At 50.5% G+C, this 26,154-nt stretch overlaps 1 protein-coding gene across 1 annotated transcript; it reads right to left on the reverse strand.

Moving 5' to 3' along the window:
* Positions 1-11,831: 11,831 nt before the first annotated feature.
* On the reverse strand, positions 11,832-14,319 carry LOC105704456 (protein odd-skipped). The gene is made up of 2 exons (XM_012433676.2): positions 13,493-14,319; positions 11,832-13,100 (listed from the first exon to the last, which is right to left on the reverse strand). The coding sequence occupies exons 1-2, from the start codon at positions 13,981-13,983 to the stop codon at positions 12,749-12,751; spliced, it is 843 nt and encodes a 280-aa protein (XP_012289099.1). The 5' UTR covers positions 13,984-14,319; the 3' UTR covers positions 11,832-12,748.
* Positions 14,320-26,154: the final 11,835 nt, after the last annotated feature.

A 26,154-nucleotide genomic window follows, 5' to 3' on the forward strand; every position in this document is an offset into this window, starting at 1 on the left:
ACGCCCGCCTTCGTTATTCGGTGACAAAAGGCGCGGTAGCCTTTGACCACCTGTCGCTACTCCGGGTTTTCGGAGCCCCGACACCCGAGGGTGTGACTCGGGTAATGGCCAGAACAGAAGTGGGCCATTGTCGGGCCCCGAGATGTTTGGGGGAAAGGGGCCCGCGGCCTTTGTCTTCCTCTGGACTCTGCTCCCCTTCGCTTTGCGCGCCATTAAAATCCGCGTCGATCTACAAATGGGGCGAGTGTCCGTTGTCCTGGACGTTCCTCGACATTCCTGCCATCCACGGGATGGATCCTTGCAAGGTGAGCGGCTCCCTAGGCGTGGCATCACCTGTCCTTCAAGAACGGATGAACAGGAGCGGACCATTGTCGGAAACCGAGATACTCGGCTGGAAGGTAAATCGTTGCGTCGTCTTTTCACGTTCCCTCCCTCGTTTTAGGTTAGGGATGACCAGTCAAGTTTGTGCCGGACCGAGGGCCCAGGGAAGTCCATTCATTAGCGCTAATACCGCGAACAAAAAGTCGGCATCAGTTTCGCATCCCGGTTAGTATAAATCGAGTACCTTTCACAACATTCCTGGGATTTCTTTTTTTGTTTTTCTTCTTATCATTCCACCGAAGGCGATGATTCAAGCGGCTGTCCCGACGGTGGCGCCACCCGTTACTCAGCCCCGTACTACAGGTGGTCTTTGCGTACGTTTCCGCCTGGTAGTAAATTTCTCTCCTTGCTATTATCACGAGCCACTGAATAACGCATCCTCGTGGGAAGTCGATAATTACACCATCGTACATCATCCCATAGCGGTAAAGTGTCGACTCGTCGCATACATAATTAAGCAGACGAGAACGCGTCACCGTTTTATTTCCTGCCAGGCGTGAAAGTCATCGTCTAATCCGATCGGAGGTCTCAATTTCCCTAAGTTCAATGAAACGGGCAAATCCGCTTCCCGAGTAAATCGATGAACAGGCCTCCACTCGGTAATTTACCGTACCCTTTCCCCCGTGATCATAGAACCTATCGAGGAAAGGTGCGAAGTGCCGCGGCACGCAACAACCCGGGGTAATTCAGGCGGCCGCCGCGTGGCGGCGCCACCTGTTATTCGGACCGGTAGCCGGGTAGACGCTCTTTTCTGTTTTTGCCCGGTGGCGCTTTCGGCTTTGGCGGCGCCACGCGCCCGGTACCGAATATCTCCCCTCCCAGGAACTAAAAACGCTTATAGTCGAATAACCTGACCTAGGAAATCCATCAACGGCATTCAGCCCAGTAGTCGCGGAGACAAACCGCACCTGCGTTCGGTAGCGATCATTTTCCCGTCTCGATTGTCCCGCGACTGAATGGCGCCGGGCAACGGGTCCCTGTAGGATGTAGGTAATTGCGCCATAGCACGTTACACATATCCCAGCGGTGAGGTAGCGACTCGCCGTATACATAATTAAGCGGATAAGACCGCATCACCGGAGGCGGCCGATCGGCGAGTGTCCCGATGTTGGGTTTCGATGTTTTCCCCCGTCTAGAGTCACGCGTTACGTGTAACGCAGCGCGCTAACCCGCCGCCGGGAGAAAAAGGAACCCCACAGATGAAGAGGTGCAGATAGCGCCCCTTGCGGTGCACTCGAGCCAAGAAACGATCCCGCCGCGTTTCCGGATCGTCGTTTCTTTGTACAAGCCAGGTCCGGTACGTATCGAGACCGGGATCGACGATTTCGCCCCGGTCCAGGACCGGGGCAAGTCGGCTGCATCGGACTCAGCGCGCTGCACGTCTCAATCGTAACGCGTCCGCCAAGGCGTGCACGCAACGTCAGGGCGCTGCCGAGCGACGTTACTCTGACTAATGACTCGGGATGCTCCTCCTCGACGCAACACGTACGCTGGCTCTTCGTAACACGTAAACGCGGCCGTAACGAGCGCGTACGCGAGGAGGCCCGAGCGATGGGCGCGCGAGTACTTGGCGCGCCGCAAAACCCCTTTCTTGAATGAACTACGGTCGTTCCTTCGTTTTATGGGGTACCATTTTCTCCCGGCTCCTCGGCGGACCGAGGCGTCCTTTTTTCCTTTTCTCAGCAGCGTGGGTACGTGCCCAGGGGGGCATTTTCGACGTAATCGAGCCTCGCTATGTGGCTTAATTAGTCGACGCTGGTCGGGGACTTGGACGGAACCGATCGGGCCCAGTACCCAGAGAAGCGGTGGGACCGAGTCATGGCTGGTTGGTCAGAGTACCGCGGTTGCAGGGTGTCCTTTTGCTTCCATGGAATCTGCAATGGATCCGGTGGGGCAACCCAGCGCCCCTGTTCACCTGTTTGCTTCTCGAACCAACGAGTTCCTGCGTTAAATAAGAAGTCCACCGTCAAGGCAGGATGAAGTCGAAGTAACGTAATCGTGGCTAGACCCAAAGTCACTGAACTTCGTGTCCTTGCATATTGTAACTGGTCTATGATTTTTCAAGGATAACTAAGGGAACGTTGACGAACTCCAGTGATCTTGGCCACTGGGTACCTCGTGTACTTGCATATTGTAACTGGTCTATGATTTTTCAAGGATAACTAAGGAATGTTGACGAACTCCAGTGATCTTGGCCACTGGGTACAGGTCCTTCCCGAAACAGGTCTTCGGTTTCTCAGACGGCCTTAATGGCATCGTTATCATTAACGTCATCCAAGGATGGCATCCGAGGACCACAAACATTAGTTCCCGAGACGGCGGATCCTGAACTACCAGGATCGCTCGATCGTTCCTTGAAGATGATCACTTCCTTCCAGGAGTCGCTCTTTTTCTGCGTCCTACTTCGCCAAAAGTGCCTTCCTCGTAAGCCAAGGAGGTTCCACGGAGTCTCCGCAGGAGACGCCTTTGGGCCTACGATAAGAGTCCCAGTCTAATTGTTACACAGGGACGACCGAGCGGGGCCCTCAGTCCCCGACCTCGATTTCGCCTTGGGCCGGCCCTGAGTCCCTGCGTACCAATACCTTCATAAAATCTCGTTTTTAGCTCGAGAGGAGGTAGCGGCGCCTACGGGCCCTCCCATGAGGAGTTACCTTAGCTTTACTTTTGAGAATGAGCGCCTCGTCGCGAATTCTCGCGACGTGGGTGCGTAGGATCCGTGGCGTCCGAAAGGACCCTCTAGGGTCCCATGGAGGGCGGACCCAGTTTCGAAGACAGGGGACCGAGTTCTCTCAGCGAATTACCCCCAGAGAGGGACTCTCGTCCCCTTTCTTCGAGTTCGATGCTTGCAAGAAACCATCCACCATTTTAAGACGTCAGGTCTGGAATCGACACTCCGGTTAGCGACGTCAGCGTCAGCGTCAGCTCTCGGGGACACTTGTAAAATGTATCAGTTCCTCTTCTCTCCTGTTCTTCCTTCCTCTTCTTAGTTTCTCAGTCTGTTCTTTCTTCTTTCTTCTTTCTTCCTTCCATCGTCTGCCTTTCTTCTCTCTTCCTTCCTCGCTCTTTCCTACGTCGGAACGCGTCGTTACGGGTAATCTTTCGACGCCGCCATCTTCGGCTTTAACGACCACGTACCCCGAGGGCGCCGGGAAGAATCACCGCCGAACTTGACCCGGCACCGATTCCGGGCCCGGACTCCCAGCGGAGGAGCATAACGCGAACCGTCGACCGAGTCCACTCTCCACCGCGCGTGCGCGGACGCGATCCTCTTGCCCGCGACGCCAGGAATTAATTGGCTGTCAACGGTTTCCCGAGTGAGTCATGGGTGCCGTCCGCTCGGACGAGTCGCACGCCGTCCGTCCGTCCGTCCGATCTCGGCGCGCCAAGGCTGGTGGACGCGGCGGGGTTGGACCTCCAGCGGGCGATCCTCCGACGGGCCAACCTGCGGATCCTCGCGGGACGTGCCGTGGCGAAGGCGCCCGAGGGCGCGAAACGAGGCGCGTCTTCCCGCAGCCCCATCTCGACGAACGCCCCTCTCCTTCACCCACGGGCTCGTTTTTACCCACGCTCCTCGACTCCCGGAGAGGTAACATAACCTATACACCAGCGACAAACAATAACACCGCGACCACACCTTTCCAAAAAGAATCTTCAAAATGGATAAACGTCTCCAGAAAAGAAACCGCAGGTCAAAATAAATACTCGTGGCATATAACGCCAAATATAACACTACATAATTCAACACTAAATAATAAAAAAAATGCATCGCACCAATGAAATGCCTCTTTGCGCGGTACGAAATCTTTTGTTAATTCAAAGGATAATTATTTCAGTCAAGTCGTCGTAATTCCGAAGAAACGTTGCGTCCAAATCGAGTTCGAGTTGAATTCTTTGAATTTAACAAATGATTTCTTTGGTTCACTTGTTCTTAGTACAGTAATTGATGTAATCGGTGTAGGAAATTCTACCTTGGAAAAAATCGTCGATTTGATTATCCGCCATGTAAGCGCCTCGTCGTTGAGCGACAAGACCGGACGAGGATCTGGTCCGGGGGTGTACGCCCCCGGAGGTCTCTACGTTCCTCCTACGTAAGTACGTAGGTACGTAGGTAGGTACGCAGTCAGGAGTGCACTCGTGTATCTATACATCTTTAGGAGTGAGCGTAGCGTCAGTCGAGTCCCGGTACCGGGTAATGGGGGGTCAGAGGTCACCGCGCCGCCAACGCTAGAGAGGAAGGAATATATGCCTTTATATTGGGGAGGCGAAGCCGGGGGAGGTGGAAGCCCTGGATGCGAAATGGAGGGGCAGCGCGATATACCTTGAAACCGTGGGAACGCGCGTGGCCCCACGCGCCTAACTAACCCCTTCCTTCCGACACTCGGTGCTCGTCCTGATCCTCCGCCTCCGCTCTGCAACCCTCCTCCCGCATTGTTGCAGTTGCAACCCTTTCATTACCGGCGTTTCGCGGCTCCGCTACGTGCCCAGGGCTCGGACCGCCGAAATGCCGAACGCCGACGTCCCCCGCAAAGCGCGCCGGAGGTGGAAGAGGCTGCTCCTCTTCTTCTTCGGGGAAGCGCTTTTGGGAGGGGCGACCGAGATTTAGGGAGCCGGACCCTCGACTTTTCTTGCGCGATATCGAAGCCTGTGAGAAGCTCCTCTTGGTACCGCAAGAACCGTCTTCGGCAATAATAATAACTTATCGACCACTCCTCCGAGAGTGAAGTCCCTCGAGAAAGAGAATTTCCCACTGCGGAAAAGTAAAAATATTTAACGACCCTACTTTGTTATTAACAATATTAGTGAAGTATCATAAAGTACAAGTTGTTCCTAGGAGTTATGTAGACAATACCTACCTGGTTTCACCTTGATCGAAGCTCTGGTTTCAAATGTGAATCTAATTTCTCGGCTCTTATGAAAGGCGATCCTAAGCGCCGCCATTAGCCTCCCTGGTCACATGGTGGATGACGGTTTCTCGTGTTTTTCAATAAAGTCGATTTTATTCCCTATAAAAGCGAAAGATGTAGAATGCTCGACGGTGAAGTATGTTAATAGGATATAGTGGGATGATAAAAGATTAGCTGCATCTCGGAGTTTTTTGCTCAGGGGGGTATACACTATCTGGGGTTGAGATCGCTCGAGAGGACAGTGCTCTCTCGGGAGTAGGAAAATTAAATTTCCTTCCGCCGAGGGAAATTCCACCATGGCATGACCGATCACGAGGAAAGCTCACTTCCTCGCCGGCGTAAAAGGTCCAGGTGAAATATGGCGTATGACTGCAACATTTTAACGCGCATGCCTCTACTACGGGAGAGAAAAAAGATCCACTCGAAGATGAACGGATCCCCCGCAGGTAGCGAGCGCGTGCCTTCGGGCCATCGGGATTTCGGCGGTGGGGATGAGCCTTAAGGCGAGCTCACGTCGAGAAGCCGTCCTCCCTTTTTCCCGCAAAAATTTCCTGCAAAAAATGGGCGCAATAGTCGATATCACATCCCCCGGTGTCGCTGGTAAACCTACTTGTGGTACATTTCGCGTTATTCGGCGCAGTAACTCGCAACAATGTCCGGAAGTGGAGGTGCGTTCGGCGCCATCTTGGATTTCCCGTCGTACCTCGGACTGTTCGGGGACGAGATCGAGACGACCAACCTTCGCCTCGCGCCGCTCGAAATTGATTATTACTCGCCGGTAATGATCCATTACGACTTTGAGCTTGGCCACAGATAACGGCAGGCAACTGACAATCACTGTCTCGGCCCCGGTGAATTATGAGCCGGTAATCCGCGGGTACACCCGAGCGGAATAGGACACATTTATCCTCCGATAATGGCCGCCGACGAATCGCCGGAGATCCACGACCGGCGGAAATCTAACCTCGATCGCCCCCGTCGTCTCCCTTTCGCAGAAAAATCGAAAACTGCTTTTCTACGAACCTCTTAGGGCCGAAACTTTGCGAAGTGGGAACACTGGCTGTTTCTTTAACCTACATGACTCACCACCGCGCGAATAGAGACGAACGAAAGCAAAGACGTTAGGAATTATTTTCAGATTTCACTTTGTGGAGTGAAAAACGCTTCCGAATTTCAATACCGTGCAGTCAATTGTGGGAAGTGTCGGCATGCAAATGTCGACCCAGCCGGGGGTTCGTAGCTTGGAGCGGTCGCCGGCAGATGGCGACACTTGTTGGCTCTCGCTTCACTTTACCCGAATATTGGGCAGAGACGAGAAGAACCCGAAGAAGATGTCTTACGCGACCAAGGAGTGAATTTACTTCTTTAACCATCGCGACAAGTTCAACCTAGTCAATCGAACAATTATCAGCGTTCCAACAAAGGTACTAAATAAATTAATAAGATACTTTTTTTCAGATCGGAACGTTATGTAGAAAACGACGCGTGGCGGATCTCGAGTTAAGTATAACTTAACAATTACCGACGCTGCTAGAAAAGGAGATATCTTTTAGGTTAACGTGAATAAAAGTCGACGAAAAAGTCCACCACCTTTGCCGATGAAAATTCTTCCCTTAAGGGCAGGAAAGTGAAGAATTAAGAGAACGGGTGCCGGATTCCGAGTAGAATCGGCGACATTCGAGGGAATTCGACGCGTCGACGCCGTGGCGCGTCTCGGTCGGCCTCTTCCGAATTTAACCCATACTACTAACTAATAGCAGCCCTAGAATGTGTCTACAATGTGAACTGAGCGAGCAGACGTTTACCTAATTGCTGGTCACAAAAAACCGCGCGCCGCCCTAACCACAGGCCATGGGCCTTGGGGCCTTACGCGCCTCCGCGCCGCTCTTCGTCTTCCACGACCGACCTCCTCCTCGCCGTCTCGACCTACTCCCAAAAGGTACAAAAACACGGCCCGGATCGATTTCCCCACCCCGGTCGCACGGCCGACCTAAGAATTGACGGGGGCGCCATCTCGAAAGGGCTTACCGACCAATTTCGCGGCCCTTACCGACCTTATCGCCGGGAGACTTTCCGGAACGTTGCGAAGCCTCGCCTCGCGAGGTCGCGCCTCTTCCGGCGGGACCGAACATTACTCAAGAAAAAAAAAAAATTCGTCCACGACTCAGGAATATTTATTGCGAATAAGAAAAACCAACAACAAAATCCTGCCATCGGATTCGTCCAAAGAAACGTCAGATCGAGTTGACAAAATTCGTTCAAATCAATATCTAATTTTCCTCTCAACGCTGCGACGAAATTTAATGTATCGTGTCGACTTTGATCCTATCAAAACCCGCGATGTATAAGTATCGACCGCGAATGCCGCCTTATTCACGTTCGATCAATATTTAATCCGGATATTGAATATCAAGGAGAACAAACTTCCTTCAGTGCAGTTGCTCCGAGAACAAGGTCGCTATGGAGATCTGAATGTTCTCTGTCAACGCGATATTAAGTTTTATCTGCCTAATATTCAACTAGAAATTGATGAGTCGGTTGCACCAATATGTGAGTTAAAATCCTTAATCAGGGATTACTTAACTCAGAATTAGAGTAAATTCGTTCCATTTCGGATGGTCACGAGACAGCGGATTTTAATCTTCGGTTAGCCTGACTTTTCTGGGTGCAACAAAAATTTCACTAATCCGGGATTGACTAACCATAGTTAAAAAAAATTTCAAGATAACCACAGTTGGTGCAACCTCACCTTGGTTAAATTATTTTAATCAAATATCTACAGTTAATCGCCCGAAGTCGGGCGATTAATTTTAATCCCAGATTAATCCTAGATTAACCGACCGTTAGTGTACACAACCTCGAGTCGACCTGCAACCTTTCTGACAACCTTGGATTAGAAGAATCTAGAAGCGACCCGTGGCGTCCTAACCTGGGCGTTTATTACGTATTTTTGACGAGCTCGCTCACTTCTCGCACTTTCATCTCACATGAGTTTCTTCGCCGAATTACGTATTCACGGAACAGCTACTCATTTTTCACATTTTCGCTCAATTTGCTTTACGTAATAGACCCCCAGAGTCGAAGACCGCGACGTGAACTGAGCAGTCGCGGAAGAGCAACGGGGGCGGAAGGAACCACGGGTAAGAAGGACGTATCTTCGAAGGGTAAAAGCGAGGAAGAAGTTGGAAGGAGACCGCCAACTCCTGGAATTCGAGGTTAGGGCCCCTGTGGGACTCCCAGCCGAGGTCGCGTCGCTCCGGTGACCCTTAGATAAGGCACACGCCCTAATAAGAGGTTACACACACGCCCGCTTCTAACTCGGGCCTTACCTAACCTCGATCTAATCCACCCGGCCACCACGCTCTGTGTTTAAAGTTTTAAGACAGAGGTGGACCCGGGTGGTGGGGCGAGGCGGAGGCGCTTCACGACATTCCATCGAAAGCCGCAGCAGCTCCCACACCCGACCGGGCAATAAAACCCGCAAGCGAGAGGGAACGAGAGGGAGAGAGGGCGCGCGAGCGCGCAAATCGTCGAAATTTAATTCCTCCGGGAACGCCGGCGCTCACCGTAATAACCTTAAGGCATCGTTCGCAATACCCGCTCGGAGAACCCGAAAGTCGCGGGCTACTCGCCCTCGTCTATCATTACTGCCGCGGCTGTACGATTATACGGGACGGAACGTTTAGAGCTGAGGCCGCTACCAATCCCGAGTACCTCCAGGGTACCACGACCAAAGTCCTGAGACGACGACAAACACCGACCTTTATCTCGCTTTTCGCTTAGTCCGATCGTCTCCACTCTCATTTTCATCGAGTTTCCCTAAAATTTCGACGTTTTTCTTTCTTCCAACAGAAATTGAAATTCGATTCCTAGATTCCGCTGAGAAGGAAAGAATTGGAATTTTTGAGGCCCCTTGGTATGAGAATCGCTGTTCAAATTACATTATTCCCCATTTTCTGGCTGGTTTTCACGAACTCGTCCTGGAGCGACGGTTCACTTTTCCGTTTGCAAGGTCGTTCTGTACTCATTTCCTTAGGGTTTACTTCTCCCTAAGGATGGGATTATAGGTTTGATTCTTAATTGCCGGTGGAAGGGAAGGAGTGGAACTTCTGGAGTCTTTCTCTTGATGTGGGAGTCTCGTATCGCTCCTTGGGTTCCGTCCTTCCCCTTTTTGGGACTCATTAATCCATATTTCACACTCATCAGCCCCGAGGCGAGGTCCCGGCATCGCTCCTCGAGCTCTCTACGTCCTGCGAAATCGGAGTATCGCGCGAAACAATTATTCTTTATAGCAACCGCCATCGATCATGCGCCATCGGGCATGAAAAGGAGCCCGCCAAATTACAGGAAGGTGGTTAGGTTAATAGTCCTCCGAGGATACGGCGCAATCGAGTCGATGGTTTTACGCGAATCGCTGACGATGATTCCACTGGATAGGAAAGGATGGACCGAACCCCCCGAGATATAAATCAAACGCGTCATCCCTCCACGATACGGCTCTACACGTTTTGCAGCCCACGGCGGAACGATTGAAAATTTAACGGGAGGCACCTCTAACACCCACCGGGAAAAGCACCACAAAAAAACAAAAAAAAATCAACAAAACCAACAAGTGGAAACTTCATCATAAATCGAATGTACCAACGACAACCTCAAGAGGACCAAGCCAAGGACCGTAATCACGAAACTCGGTAGAGTTTTGCGCCAATTACAAATGATCACGTGTGTGCGTAAACGCTACCTAGTCTTTGCCGCAAGTTTCGTACTCCAATATCTATTAATATTTCAAGAACATTGTTACCTGTACCTCCTGTGATTTTTTAAGACTTTTTTCGTGTCACTTAAGATAAGGAGGACGGCTTCGAGAAGGAAAGCCGGGAAGAGGTATCGACGGACCAAAGACCCGGGGATCGTAGAAATGGACCCTTCTCGCTGTCCATTGTCCACTCTACGCATCGATTTAGGAAGCGATTACCTTTCCTCCCGAAACGAGACATCGGCTCGGTTCCAGGGAACCCTGCTGTTCCGATTATTGTAATTAACTCGTTCCTGGGGGCTCTTTCGTAAATGGGTGGTACCGGATCCCTCATGGCTACCTGGATCCCGATGTTGAATGGCGGATCTGCCTTTAAACGGAATATACTTTGGGAATAACATCCTGCCTATCAATTAAGCACGTATCGGCACATGGAAACCCGCCGCTTCCGCATCTGCCTCTAGATTATAGAGATATAGATAGAAACCCTGCTTCAATTCCATTGGAAACCCTGAGAATAGGTTACGTCGGGACCGAGACACCGTAAATGAATCAGGACGCTCCTGTAACGTGGATATGGCACTCCGATTATAAATAAGAAAATAAAATCTTACCAAAGTGGCGCATCGTAAAACCTGACTTCGAGCCCGCTCCCCTCTAATCGTCGGCGGGCGTTATCGCCGAATTTATTAGAAAGCTCGGGTAATTAATGAAAAGGAAATAAATCCGGACTACACGGGGAGATTTAAACGGCCAATTATGTCCTAAGGTGGAGATAGGAATAGGTTAGACGGTAAGAGAGGATATAACGACGCAACAATGCCAGGTTTACCCGACAATAAAAGAGTCCGGGAGGGATCATAGCCGCCGTCCCTTCGTGTTTGTTCGCTTTTTCATTATCTTTTATTGTCCCGGGCGGAGAATTAATTAAAGTTAAACAGCACTAACTGCCCTGCAAGCAAGTTAACACCCGCCATTGTTCGGGATTGTTTGCTCCGTTGGAATGGCCCGGTCCAATGACTCGACCCGAAGGAGGGGAAACTATTTCGAGGAAGAATCGAATCTCAGGAGAAACGTCGAGGGATAAGAACGGCACCAGCGAGGCGAGAAAAAGGAATTAATCTAAGGCGGATGAATGCAACTAACGTGACTTCTGAACGGAGCTGAATGAACGTGGGTTCAAACCATCTGTAATGAAATTTTTTCTTTTTTTTTTCTCTCAATCCTTTGAATTAATTAATGCTCCATAATTGAGGGAAGAAACCGACAGGTCGACATTCGATCAGCCAGTAAAATTGACGACGCCAGTTCGTACTGATAACTCGGGGCTCGATTTCCTCGACCGCGATCATCTCTATTTCCAGTAATGACAATAAATCTTTAATACAATCGACTAGGGTGACAGTTTCTCTCGCTTTTTGGTATATCTCTACGGGGCGACGCTCGAGGGTCCTCCAGGTCTTCCTCCTCTCCTCCGGACCCCACGAGTTGGGCCCTTAAGGCCCAAATCGGTCCGGCGAGTTATACCGAGTTCGGGTACTTAAAGGCCCCGGGGAAACCCCGAAGGTCCCCGATAAGGTAACGACACGACGACGATTACGACGACGACGACACGTAAAAGACGATTTACACCCAGATTTTTCGGACTACTCATGTATACGCTTATAAACTAGGCCTATATACTATGTACACTGATCTTACATTAGTGGTAACGTCGAAAAGGGCGACCCGGGCGCCCGGAAGAAAAGGGCCTTATGTAGAAATGGGACCTAGGTACTATGTACAAAACCGAGCCGTGGGTGGTCCACATCCAGCGGGATGTCCCGACCTAAACAGGGGTATCTTTTCGAAACAGGGAAGACCCTTTTAAGCCCCTCTCACTTTTTCCAGGAATGCTTTTGCAAAGAGAGAAAAAAGCCCGGAAGAAATTTTCGCGAAATCCCGAGGAAGGAAGTTCTCTGTCTCAAAGTCTTAATTATAGATAACCATTAACGGGGCAGTTTATATCCTGGCGGTTGAGCCCACCAATTATTATATCGAGCCCTCAAATATTATATTAAATCTTCCTCCTAATTCACCCCGCCACGTATCTACGTTTTGCACTGTTACTGGTAACTGTTGTCCCGGACATAAAGACAAGGGTCGATAAAAATCGTAATAATTTAGTTGCGCCGATAAGCTACTATATACAAAGCCTCACCGGTGAACCGGAAGCGTCACAGAGCCTGTATTACAAGTACAGTGCCTTAGATCGAGCAGAACTTTGGTCGCAGGAGAAACCACGGTCTCCGCCGCCATTTTGGAGAACAACGGAGGGCCAAAATTACGAATACCAAGATCGAGACGCTGCCGATAATAATTTAACGCGCCGAGCTTAATGGAACTATATACAGACACCAAGGATTATATTACATGGGGTCCCTAACACTGGGAATTACGCTAACGCCTAATGTCCTCTGCACTGACAACTCTCCGCCGCCATTTTGGATAGTAACGAAAAACAACAAGTATCAACGATCGACGCGTTATCGACGATAATTTAACGCGAAGAGTTGAATGGAACTATATGGCCGCCATTTTGGATAGTTACGGAGGACTACGAATATCAACGATCGACTCGCCTATATCGATAATAATTTAACGCGTCGAGTTGATTAGAATTATGTACAGACGAGGACTATGTTACAAGGGGTCCTTTTTAGGGAGTTTAACGCCTCATGATATCTTCTATACTGAATCCCAATTTCGGCGCGGTGCTGGTCCTCTGTACCGGAAGTAGGGTCCCAACCCTTTCGGCCATTTGCCGGACAGCGACGGACGCCGAGACGCTGGCCTCGGAAGGCACCTGAGAGTCAATCCTTAGGTCCTGAGGGACGTCCGCGTGCGTCAGGAGGTGGGTCTTCAGGTTGCTCCTCTGGTTGAAGCTCCTCGAGCAGACCGGACACTTATGCGGCGACTCCTCCATGTGCAGGATCTTGTGCACCGCCAGGGTCCTGCTCTGGCAGAATCCTTTTCCGCACTCGGCGCACTTGAAGGGCTTTTCCTTGCTGTGTATGTACCTGTTGAGCGAAGGATGCGTTCGTTAAAAAAAAAAATAAAAATCCAAAAATAAGACATCGCAAATAAACCTCCTGCCGTGAAAAGGACCTTGGGCATTTATTTATTACTTATTAATTATTATTCGTTATCTATCCATTAATCTCAGAATCGAGAAAGTCGTTGCACTTTATTCCGGTTTATCGTTAAAACTTTAAATAACAACATCACTCTAGAACTCTGGAATTTATTAATTGAAATTCGACCATGCACGGCGGGCTCTTTCCGACATTATTATAAATTCGAATGACAACTTGATAAGATTTGATAGTTATCAGGATATCCGCTCGCTATTTGTGCCTGGTTCCTTTTTAATCTAAGTAGGAGATAACGAAATTAAACATTTTCTACTGACCGATGGTCCCTCAGATGATCCTGCCTCCTGAAGGCCTTCCCGCAGATGTCGCAGGAGTAGGGCCTCTCGTCGGTGTGGGTCCTCTCGTGGATGAGGAGGTTGTAGCTCTTGGTGAACTGCCGGTTGCAGAACTTGCAGATAAACTGCTTCTTGGGCCGCTGTCCAGGGACCCTTCTGGCGAGGAAAGAGGCCGGCGGGGGTCCCGGGATTCCAGGATGCAGCACGTGTCCCTGATGAGCGTGGTGCGCGTGATGGGGGGCCCCCTGGGGGCAGCAGCCCCTGACGGCGAGCAGGGCAGCGCCCCTCAGCCAGTGGTCCAGGAACGCCGCGTGGTACCCGGAGGGCTGGGGCCCTTGAGGATGCTGCACCTGCATCTGCGACCTGATCCACCTGGGGGGCGAGCTCCTGGCAGGGTGCAAGGTGCGCTCTAATCCAGAAGGAGGGGTGTGCGGGGGCGTCAGTGGCTCCATCTTGGTCTCCATGGCCCTCATCGGTCCCAAAACGCGACCAAAAACTCGAAAACCTCCTTCAGCTTCCAGCCAGTCCTTGCACTTGCGACGAGGAGCCGAGGTTCCTTTTCCTTCCCGAATTTAAAAGTCAGGCCTCCAACGGGTACCCGATATGCCCGAACGACGAGCGACGAACTGCTTCGGATTCTGGACACTCGAATTTGAGGGCTTCCTTGGAGTTCCTGGGGGTAACCCTGGTTACTTTGGCCTCGTGGGAGTGGACGGAGGTCGGGTCGCCCTGCGGGGGTTCCCGGTCCGAGCTCTCAGGGGGACCTCGCGGCGCCTGCGCGCTTCCTGCCAAGCCTGGGATCCCCAGGGAAAAAAGAAATAAGAAGCTCTCCGCTCGAGGGTCGGAGCGATACTGGCTCGGTTGAAAAGTTCCTCGGGTTACCTGCCCAGGCTGGTGGCTCCTCCCGTTCGAGAAGTTGGACTCCCGGTTGGCGCTGACTTCCACAGGGGCGGGGCTTCCGGCCGGGGCCCCCGGGCGTCGCGACGCTACCCCTGCGGACCGGAGCCCGGGTTACGGACCGTTCCTAACCTAGGCCGAGGGTGGGGGCGGAGGCGCGGCGCTGGCGTCGCGACGCTACGGAACCTGTGTGCGCCGCTTATGACGTTAACCTTATCGAGTGTGTTGGTAATCGCTGCGATGGACGGTTATGGGGTGCGCGGAGGGACAACATGGCGGCTGATAGAGTAGCCGTCGTCAGGGTCCGCGAGACCCGACGGGATGTTTATATGGCCGCCATTCCCTCGTGGTTTGGTGTTTCAATTTCACGGCTATCGATCCTGCCTGGCGCCTCCGCGGCGCCGCTCGGTCCACCCTTTGTACTTCTTCTCCTCTTTTCGCCATTTTTAACCTTTTCTGCCAGTTTCAAGATACGTAATGGCAGATCTTCACCATCAAATGGTCGTCGAGTGCGCGCCTTATAAATCGAAAATGCTTCTTTTCTTCTATTTCGCCATTTTTAAGGTGTACCTAAAAGGTCATTCTATGTATCGAAACGTCAAAATTAAGCTATTCTCCAAACTGAAATTTCACGAGAATCACGTTCTTTCTTAGGATCTCCACGATCACTCGTTCAAGTTTCAAATGATTCGTTTCACCCGGTTGGAGTAAAAGTTGTAGAAATATTTTGACGTTTTTACGTATACATCATGTATTGAATAACTGAGTAAAGTATCGGTTAATTGGAGATAATGATAGGATTTTTTTCGTTCGTTTCTCGGAATGGTTGATTATCTAGAGTTAAATAGAAGTGTCATCCCTCGGACATTTCGAGTGGTCGTTCCTAACCTACATTTTTCTCACCGCTTTCACGACGCTCGAGTGGCTTCGACGCGTACTTTTCCAGTTTGTTTAGACTGCAAGTCTTTCCTCGACGAAGGACCAGGACTATTGACAACCTTCGTATATTCATAAATTACTCACGAGAGAAGATACGCCAAGGAGATGGGAAGGAACTCGGAAAAAGTTCGGGTCAACCGATCTTCTCAGAGATACTCGAGAGCATCCCATTCTTCCTCGGATAAGAGGCTTCGTTTTTCCAGTAACGAGGCAGGCTTAATTGCGCCTAAATGATTAAACGATATCCCTGGGAAGAATGAGCCGAGTCAGTTAGGTTATCTTCGATCACCGATCGCGCGATCGTCTTTGAAAGTCGAGCGAATTTCCGATCTGCTGATATTTCGGACTTATCGCGCGGCGTTATCGGAATTTATCGACGCGGAACCACATTATTTCCACGAATGGCTTCCCGAAGCGTAGTCACGCCGAAATGGCGTCTCTCTTGCTTTCCGAAAGTATTAAAAACCTGGAGTCGAAACTCGAGTTATATTCCGTCGACATCTCGTCGCGTCATCGAACGATCGTCGACCGTTCCGATCAAAATGGCCGGCCCGTCCTTCCCCAGGTGATTCGTCCCACCTCGAAAGTTTCACCATTCGTACCTCGCGTCCACGGGGACTTTTCGAGTCGAAACCGGTGCCAATCGATTCTCGGGGAGTGAATTTAAAGTCTCCTGGAAGCTCGATTCGCCTCGACAGCCGTATCGAGGTTAGCTCGAGGATATCCTCTCGTCTCGCCGGGCGCTCCGGGAACACAGATCGCTCGCTATGTCGGCCATTAATTGGAACGGCCTGTTCCCTTCCTCCTTTTTCCCTTCGTACCGGCGAGTTTTTGTCGACTCCCGCTGATACAGGTTCGGTAATCTCATTATGCGCTAACGATGTTGCCCAGCGTGATATTACCAGAGCTGCCAGCCGCGTTTTCACTACCAACTTCACGGCGGCTTTCACGCTTCGCTACCGTGTTTTCTTTCACGTCTACGGCCTAATTGAGAGCGGCTTCCGTTGGCCGATATTTCCGGCAAGAGCGGCTCCGCTCTCCTCGAGGATTATCGCCATAGCGGGGGAGGCGAGCCACCGCGACGTGTCGCTCCCCTTATCGATAAGCGCTCGGTGTAAAACGCCCTTATCAATTTATGGCACCGCGCAGACAGCGCGTCACCTCTTGATAAATGCCGCGCCGTTCCTTCGGGGAACCTGAACGGATCGTTTCACGGCGTTCCTCCTCTTTCCCCGAAACTCGGTTTTACAATCCGCGTGCAGGATTACGCCGGCCATTATCGCACCGGCTCGGAACGCGCAGTAAGCCTGCATTTCTTTACGAGGTGGACACACCCGGATCAGCCGTTTCCCTCGTAATCGAACTCCGCGTAGATTAGACCTCCGACTCGCAAAGGAACTTCCCGCCTAACCTAACCTCTTAGTTGACAAACATCCATTTTCACGAGGACCGAGAACTCCCGACTCGAGGCGGGAATTTTCAACTTATCCAGAGGTCACGTGGCGCTTCTCTTATTTTTTGTTTTTTTTTCGAAGCGACCGCCGAGAGGCGCCGCATAATTCCGGAAAATGTTTAGCATACAAAGATAAATATAATGGAGCTCGAGATGAGGCTGCGTCGAGGTTGCGGCCCCGGGCGGGGGTGGTTAATTCGGTTTCGAGCTCCATCAGCCAGACACACCCTGCGTCCTCCCCGGCCGTCTACAACCCCTTTGCGACCATCCCGATAGACGTCTTTGCCTCTACTTTGCATCTAGGAGGACAAATTCCGCGAGCAAGAAATTTTCAACGTCATTAAAGACAGAATTACTATCAATGGAAATTTACCTCACTCGGTAGAAATACCTCTCCACTGTTATTAGACAGAGTTATCAATAATAAAAATTCCTGAAATTTGAGGATAAACCTCAATAAAAGCGAACTTCGGGTGCTTCAAAGTGGATCGAAGAAAAATTCATTGTCGTACCCGATTATTCCTTGAATTAACAAAATATCTCCTTCGGCACTATTCAAGGGAATGTTTCTCTGGTTCGATGAACCTTGGTTTTTTTTTTCACCGTGAAAGGAATTTGTATCGCCATTATTGAACGGTGTTATTAATCATTGCAATTTACCTCACGTTGTACAAAAGAGCCTTCGTCGTTATTGGACCCAGTCGTCGAGATATAAATTTCTGAAATGGAGGGAAACAAAAACTTAAAAATGGGATCTTGGGTGCTCCAAAGTGGACCTTGGAATGGCAGACAGCTTGACTGCCGGCGGCTTTCGAAAGTGCGAGTGCTACCACTCCTCGGGATATACCTCGAAAAACTAATCACCATCCCGGCGAGAACGTGAAGAACTTATCGCTCGGCATCCGAGTAACCAGGGGAAGGCGTTCTCCACTCGAGAGGGCCATGACGAGGACTCTGCGAAGTGTCTTTTCCACGCCAGACCCGCTTTCGGGGCATCGCAGATGTTCCTCCATTAGGGCCGAGCTGGAACGAGAACAGCCCTTTCCCCTGTATCGTAATTCTTCTCCTTTTCGAGGAAACCCTCGAGATATCTGGGAAAAAAAGAATTACGACGTAGACCCCCGGAAAATTTCGGACCCGAAATGGCTCACTTGAGGACGTGTCTCGTGAAAACCCGTAGGTATTCCCGCACCACCTGAGAAGGGGACGCTCATCGACGTTCTGGATTAGAGCGCGTCCTGGACGCGCAGAAAAGGGTCCTCATCCGAGAATCCCCCGACTGCCGAGGGTCACGAAATGTTAACTTGCGCGTGTTTGCTAGTAAAATATTGAATATTGTCGCACGTCGTCCCAGAGCCGCGTGGCCGGGAGAGAAGTGGCGTAAAGTCAAATTTGCCTAGGTCGGCCAGGAAATCCGGACGGCCCGCCGCCATCTTGTTTTCCGGAGAAACCCGTAAAAAGTGACGAGCCCTGTTACTTCACGGGAAATCTCTTGAAAAATTAAATGTCATATGTACGAATATTAGCAGAATTCCATGTTAAAACTACGAGGAGGTCCTGGATATCCGGAATTTGCCGAAAATCGCCATGATGGAGGATGTAAACCCCATGATGAAGTGCACTCCTGGGTGCCACGAGGGCCTGACTTTTTCGGCGATTTTCTGCCGTTTTACGGCCTCGTTCAAAGGGTCAGGATTGCTTCTGGGTCTCTGGGTCTCTGGAAGAGTTTTTATTATTCAGGTAGTTACCGGTAGAGGTAGAAGGAAGGGAAGAAGTCGCGCGCCTCGTCCGAGAATTCCCGAAAAATTTCGCCATCCGAGTACCCTCGAATTCGGTCGTTATACCTACGGAATTCGGGAAACGCAGAGACGCACGAAAAGTCGACGGCCCTTTAAGCCATTTCGGACGTTAGAGTCGGTCGGGGGATAGTGCGACTTCCAGCTTTTCAAAACGGACTCGGACCGCTACTGCGCAGTCATAAAAATCATAAACATAAAAGCATAAACTATTGTCTACGGATTAGGGAGTAAAAACCCGTCCGACCTGGCACCCTGGTCCTCTGGTCGACGACCGTTGCCAATATTAAACTTGTCTGCGTTATTATGTCACCTCGGTAAAATGAGGATTGAGTCACATCGAAGTTCCGTATTACTGATAAAAATGCTTAACCAACTTAGAGGCGATGAATCTAAAATACGAAATATCACATTATTATATAATTAAGAATATATTAATTTCAGTTAACGAAGTTACTCAACGCCTGTTTCAGAATTCATTCGATGTTAAGCCGAAGTTAAAGCAAATGTCTGCATGTAAAAGAGGGCAACTTAAAGTCAGGCACGAACAGCCCCAATATTGCCACCTTTTGGGCTAATCCCTGGAATGAATTGTACGGCGAGAGGGGCCCTAAGGCCCAAGGGAAACTCCCCGGAAATCCGAAGGACTTTCCGTTAGCCGAGCTACTGGCACGATTTCCCGTTTTGGAAAAACAATTCAGCCCGACTTACCTGGCCGATAAATTGGGTCAACCGGTCAAGAGTTTCATTTATGGCATTATTAAAAGCGCCCCAGAAGAGGCGTTTCCGACAATAACGTTGACCCACTGTTACGGCTTCTGTCTGTGTGAACTTACCCTCGGTACCGATGCCTGTTCTCTGAAGTTATGCTCCATTCCCAGGATTGTCCCACTAACTGATCCTTTTTCCGTTTTTCTAAGTGCGCTGAAGGAATAAATTCGGACCGTGACCCATCTCGAGAAAGAGCTAACTCTCGAGTACTCGAAGAGTCCAACACGCGGAAGACATTTTCAGCGACCACCTACGAGCTCGGAGGGGAAAACAAGCCCCGAGAAAAGTCATAACTTTTCCTCCTGTCCTTCGGCCAGTGGGGCACGAATTGTGGGGCGCCCAGAAGGAATCTACATGGTAGATTCTACCAAACGTGTCTGTTTAGTCTCACCATCGGAACAGATGCCCATCGTGTCTGCCTTCTAGGTGTCGCATGTCCTCTTCGACTCTAACTTGTGTGGCCGCTCTAGGAAACCTCGTCGTCATTACGACTTACATACTTGGACCGCTCGCAAATGATCCCTAAAAATTGGACGATTTTTTTACAGTGCGTTCTTATATCATAAAAATGATAATTTCTTCATCTTCTAGATATCACGTGTCCTCTTCGCCTTTGACATAAGTGGTCGCTCTAGGAAACCTCGTCGCCTTTGCAGTCTCACGTACTCAATCCGCCTACAAATGATTCCTAAAAATTTGACGATCTTTTACAGTGCGTCCTTACAACATAAATATGATCATTTCATAACCTATGCGAGGGCGCCCGAATTGGTTCTCGACGACTCCGGCCGAAAGCTGTGCGTCTTCGCAGCTTCCACACCCTGAAGCCCTCGGAGATCCATATACGGACTTCCTCTCGGTGTCTGCACCCGGTGAATGAAGGCGATAAATAAAGACCCTCGAACACTTTGCGCACAACGTTTCACGCCGGGGCTCGGGCCCAATTAACGCCGCTCTCGCACCGACCAGTTTGTTTTTCTTACGAGGGCGCCTGTCCAAGAGGAATCATCGCCATCGGCCACTCGCCTCGTGTATACACGCAGACACGAGGAGGCGAACATATGACCATTTGTATCCTCACCATAGGCGCTGCTCGATCGCGCTATCGAAAGTTTACTCCCAGTCAGCGAGAGATTCGTTTCAGCCACCACTTTGGCCCTTGCCGCTCGCTTCGATGTAAACAATACTTCTTCGGCAGACTTCGGTTCCTCGAAACTTTTTCGATTACGTCCTGCGAGCCGAATATCATTTCCTCGTGATTTTCTCACGCCTTGGTAGCTCAAGATACCGTCGCGATATTTGATTCCCGTTCAAGGAACCGTAGACACCATTATACAAAATGGCCGCCGGGTCGCGTCTCAGCCGATATCTCAAGGTAATAGTAAAGAATCGTTATAAATATACAAAAACGCAAAAATATAATACCTTTCTCGAAATTAGGCGCACTAAGTAATTTAAAACTCAACACATGATTATGGAGATCCTAATGGTTTTGAGACTCACGAAATTTCATTTTTAGAAAGAAAAAAAATGAAATACGTCTCTTTTCGAAAAATGAAATTTCGCGAGTTTTAAGACCTGTATTAGGACCTCCAGAATCACGCGTTAATGTTTCAAATTATTCGGTGCATCCAGTTTGAAGAAAAGGTTAATATTTTGTCTCTTCGGCACATATATATACATATGACACTTTCGTAAGACTTAATAACCTAATTCACCCGATTGCTGATTTCATATATTAAGTGTATCGAAGGAGTACAATGTACGATACAATGTATAGAATGTCGGGTGACACGGCGCGTCGTGGAGCGTTCCGGCGGAGTGGGCGGCGCGCGCGCCAAGTACACACGGTCTCGCGCGCCAAGTACACACTCGCGTACATAAGAGGGCCGAGTCGGTTCGCCGATAGCGGCGCCTTTGAAGTCTGCCCCACCTTGCGGCGCGTCGCACGGCGACGACACCTCGGCGTGTGTCACGCCGCGTCCCACGGACCCTGGCCCGCGACCTCGCAGACGGTGCGTCCTCTCTTCGTCTCCGAGCCGATACTTTGTATTCGAGGAACTCCCTCGAGGACGCCTCCTTTCCTCCCACACCCTGCGAAAATAAATTACCGGGGGGTTAGGGCGATTGCGCCTCGATTTGCATACCTACGTGTCCGGGAGTTTCGCCGTGACTGATCCTGGCCGCAAGATGGCGCCTCGTCGCCAACCGTTCGGTTCCTGCAAACGAAATTGAATGAACCTTCCCACTGATACCTATTATCAATCGAAGGTCAAGATAAAAGTACCCTCCGGTCGGGTGGCGACGCCATGTTGGTTAGGTCACAAGTACCGGGAGATCTTCATTTTTCATGGCGGTGTAAATGGAACAGCAATTATGAAATGCAGATGCATGAATATTAAGAAATAATTTCACATTTCGAAATTTTCAGAGCGACGCCATGTTGCCTAGGCTGTAGGTTCCGCGAGGTCTTCTCATTTTTCTAAGATGGCGGCGTTCGCGGAAGAGCGATACCGAAACAGGACGCGGTGAGTCAGTTTTCCAGTCGATGTATGTACTTGTAATGTCGTCATTAGTGGCAGGAATTATTTTATCGAGAGCGCCGTCAGTCGCGTCTTTCTTCGCCGATACAAGATGGCCGCCGTGAGACGCCGCGAAGACCAGTTCCGGACAACGCGTCATCGAGTCTCGTCGCCATTTTCTGACATTGCACGACGGCGGAGCGTCCGGTTCGTGTTTCTCTCGCAGTTTATTATAAAGTCTGCGACGGGGACTTAGAGGGCCCGCTCACTGGCAGCCATTAACCCGAAACCGTATCTCGGATACACCGGTCGCGTTAAAAGGTTTACGCGCGGGCGTTTGCGGTCGCGTTTGCGGTCTGCTGCGCGTCACTCGACGGTTCTAACCGCAAGCCGGGACACATTCGGACACGTTTGGACGCAGCTACGGGGCACGTCGAGAGACCGCAGCCGAGTTGCGACCTCCGGCTTTAATCATTACTCCCCTTCGAACGGTCTCGCGCCGGGTCGCCTATTTATCTCCTCGAGATAAATAAGATAAATCTCTAAGCCCCGTTCCTAGCGGCGCAAAATCTGCCAATTACCTCTTACGCCGCCCTGGACACCAGGACACCTGCTGCACGGGGCCGAATGCGTCGGATAGCTTTCCATTTGATCTATAACCACCTGTGAAAATCATGTCTCAAGCAGGTGAGTACCTTTACTTATCTCCAGTAACAAAAATTCAATTATCTTGCAGAGTGGCCAGTTAACCTAACTCTAGTCACCTTGCTTCCTTTACTTCCATCGCGGTCACCATAGGGTCAATCAGCCCCCACACGATTTTAATTACAAAACCAGCTAGAATCGACCGAAATATATTCACACGGAATGAAAATGCAGAGTATGGGGTATTTAAGGAGTTATGAAATTTACGACGCACTGAAGAGTGGTTGAGAAAATCAAGTGGCAAGATGGCGGGTATTCCTGGATCTGGAGGCGATCGGCTAGGTCAGCTGGACTTTGCTGGAGTTTGGTGCAGATTTCGAAGGAGCCGAACGGGGCCCGATAGAGCGAGATCGGGTCCCAACGGGCGAGGGGGTCGCGTTGGGCCCTGTAATGGAATGCGGCTCGTGTGTAACACGGTCTTCGGTAACAGGACGTATGTAAGCTTTCATGTAGGCAGCAGGCAAGAAGACGAAGTGCCAGGTCGGCCTTGGGGCCACGCGCCTCCAGCGCCGGAGGTGTTTTATGGGGCCCCATAATGGGGCCCGCAATACCCATTCCGTTTCTTCGTGCTCTCCTGCGTCTGCCTCCGTCCCCCGTCGTTGCTACGCTTTGCGTTTACTGCGCGGAGGGGAGGCGAGAGACCACCTGAAGGTGATCTATAGGGCCCCGGAAACTTTCATATTTACGAGGGCATTGTGCCCCGCTTTACGACGCTACAATTCCTGTTTGCGAGATTACTCATTTTCATTAAAGCGACCGTCGCCTCGTGCCGACTCGCCCTCAGAGGCGATCCTCTTCGGGACCGGCCTTGGTAAGCGTGCCGCCGATTGCCCCAAAGGCCCTTCCCCCTCTCCCCGGGAAACTGCACCCAGGATAACGCAACCTTACTCGCAGCCTCGAGGCCTACACTTGTCCGGCAACTGGACTCCCTGCATCGAAGCGGAAATACCTGCCGAGAAGTAACCCCGAGGGCCCTGAATATGAATCCACGAAGAGATGGATGGTGGGAATCGCGCCACGGAGGAAGCTCACGACTCGAGGCGATGCAAAGATGGCGGCCATCTTGCCTTCCCGGCGATCACGAGTTTTAACGCGAAATCAAACAATTTGAACGACTTAAAGTACCCAATAACTGTCATTTGCAGTTTATATTCCCTTAAAAACAGAGTTCGACACAATATCACGATCTATACACCCTTTGGCACGAATTTTATGCTTAGAAAACGGCGTCACGTATACTTTGGCTGTCGTTGTTTAAGCATGACTACGCATGTGTGTGGATTTATAAAATGGCCGCTAGTTATATGTACGATCCTTTCTTTTAAAATCTCACTTAATGCTATACCCGGCTTTTCATAAATCCATCGCTGATTACTCCCACGATATGCGCAGGAATTCGTGCACGTGATCCTTTCCTTTGTACGGACATGATGCATGTTTGATTATCAGTCGATCATTTGTAACGATGATCGAATGATACGCATCTGACGATTAACGGATAAGTACCTCGATAACCGGCGACCAGGAAGCCCAAAACTTCCGAGGAGGACGTGGAAGAGTTTGTTAGCAGAAACGGAAAGATCGCCATATTCCCACATGCCGAGTCTCGGAGTCAGAAGAGAGCCCTATCTCGACTATTCCCGTGATTTATGGGAAATCGGCGGACCACTGTTCGCGACTCGGCGCGGGAGAGAAAAATGCGGATCGTTAAAAATCCGCGCGTAAAAAGAAAAGGAACGAGTAAACAGAGCCGAATGAAATTCACGAGGGATGCGTAGAAATAAAGGTCGTTAAGATTCATGGGTGAGGAGGGAAAAAAGAAGGCGAGGGTCGTTAAAATTCATGGGGGGGAAAATGGAGGTCGCCGGGGGACCGGCAAGCGGAGGCTCGAGGGATGGCATGATGTATGGAGTGGAAGGGAATTTGCACGGTAGTGGAAAGGAGCGGATTCCGATGGATCCTGAGATCGTAGATCCTCGGGAGGTAGATCCGCAGGGTAGCCATAGAGTAGCCATAGGGTAGCCGGGTATATTGGGCCCCGGCCCGGCACTAAACAGATTCGTCAACGCCACGCGACCGTGGCCCTGAGCCGAAGGTCTCCCTCGATGTCCTCCATTTTTGCCGAGGGTCGCGGAACCTTGAGGACCCTCTCCGAGACCAGCGCGTGCCACTCCACGACACTATTCAGGGAATTTGTCCAGTCGTTAAGGCGTAACTAGTCCCCTAATCCGTGCTGAAGATGCCCACGGAGGTCCCGGGAAAGCCGTAGAAAAATCCACGTTCCACCATTTGGTTATTAGATATAATTCAATATAATATAGTTTTTATATCCTAGACTTATTTTCATTTTCTCAGGTCTACCGACGTGCCCCACTAGGTCTGCCTGAATTGATGCCGTTGACATCGATCGACACGTCCAGAGACATAGGCACGCCGGCCCGGATAAGTATAAAATTACGTTACCATCTCGCTACTGTAGATTCCCTACTAACCTAATCCAAATTACATTTTTAACATAAACATTATAATATACTATAATACAATATGATATAACTTAATATAAGCGTCTTAATTCGGTCGCCGAAATTGTCCTTTGCAGACGCGTCGCGATCCAAGATGGCGGCTCGGAGGTATCTCCTTCTCTACCGCTCTCATTCTTGTTTGGCACCACTCAGGACGCACCGTCCATGGAACCGAGAAATCTGGAACGTCTGAAACATGGAAAAATGGAGAAAAACCATACGAAGGCGAAACAGCGGTGCCGAATTCTCTGATCTCGACTCTCTCGATCCCATCATCGGCGACTCCGCGTCGGGACGCGCCCCGGGACGGCGGATAAAAGCCAATTGAATTTAAATCATGAATACGAACGAAGCGAGCGAGGCAGCGCAAGCCCCGACGGCAATCTGGTGGCAGCTTTGTGCCGGTAATGGCTTCAACCCCCGGGCCACCATCGTCCCTCTACCCTCCATGAGAGATCCTTTTCGCCGAAGATTCGCAGCCTCCATCAACCCTGTTGAAGCCTTTCGGCTGTACCGACTGACTAATTTTTCCAACGTACATCCACGATCTTTCCTTCTCCTGATTCCTGGGAACACCCTTACGATTGTGAATCTGTAATTTAGAGGAAAACGTACGTTGCTTTTGCATTGGTATGTACATATTCATACGTGTATAGCGAGGCTTGTACGTCGCGGCCCGGGCAAAGGTACCCGCCCCCGAGGAGCGTCCCGACGACGCGCGCCTTCCGCTCCACCCCTATAGTCTATGGGCATGCGCAGTGGTTCCGAAGCTGCGTCGAAACGGTCGAGACATGTTCGGCAAACCTCGTAAATCCCCTGCTTCTTAATCAGCCCTTATCGGGGGAGGGGGAGGGGGGACGTTCCAACAAAAATGAACGCAGAGGCGGAGGTTTCCCGTTGGAAATCCTCTGTACATATATTAGCTGTTAGGCTCAGGTCTGTTTCGTATTTATTGTATACAAAATCTGAGGAGAGAACGGAATTCATTTATATTCTTGATAGAGCAGGTAAAGTAGTAAAGTAGACCTGATAGAGCAGT

This window comes from Orussus abietinus, unplaced genomic scaffold, assembly GCF_000612105.2.
Source record: "Orussus abietinus isolate OABI.00-Male unplaced genomic scaffold, Oabi_2.0 scaffold6, whole genome shotgun sequence".
In the NCBI taxonomy this organism is placed as follows: Eukaryota; Metazoa; Arthropoda; class Insecta; order Hymenoptera; family Orussidae; genus Orussus; species Orussus abietinus.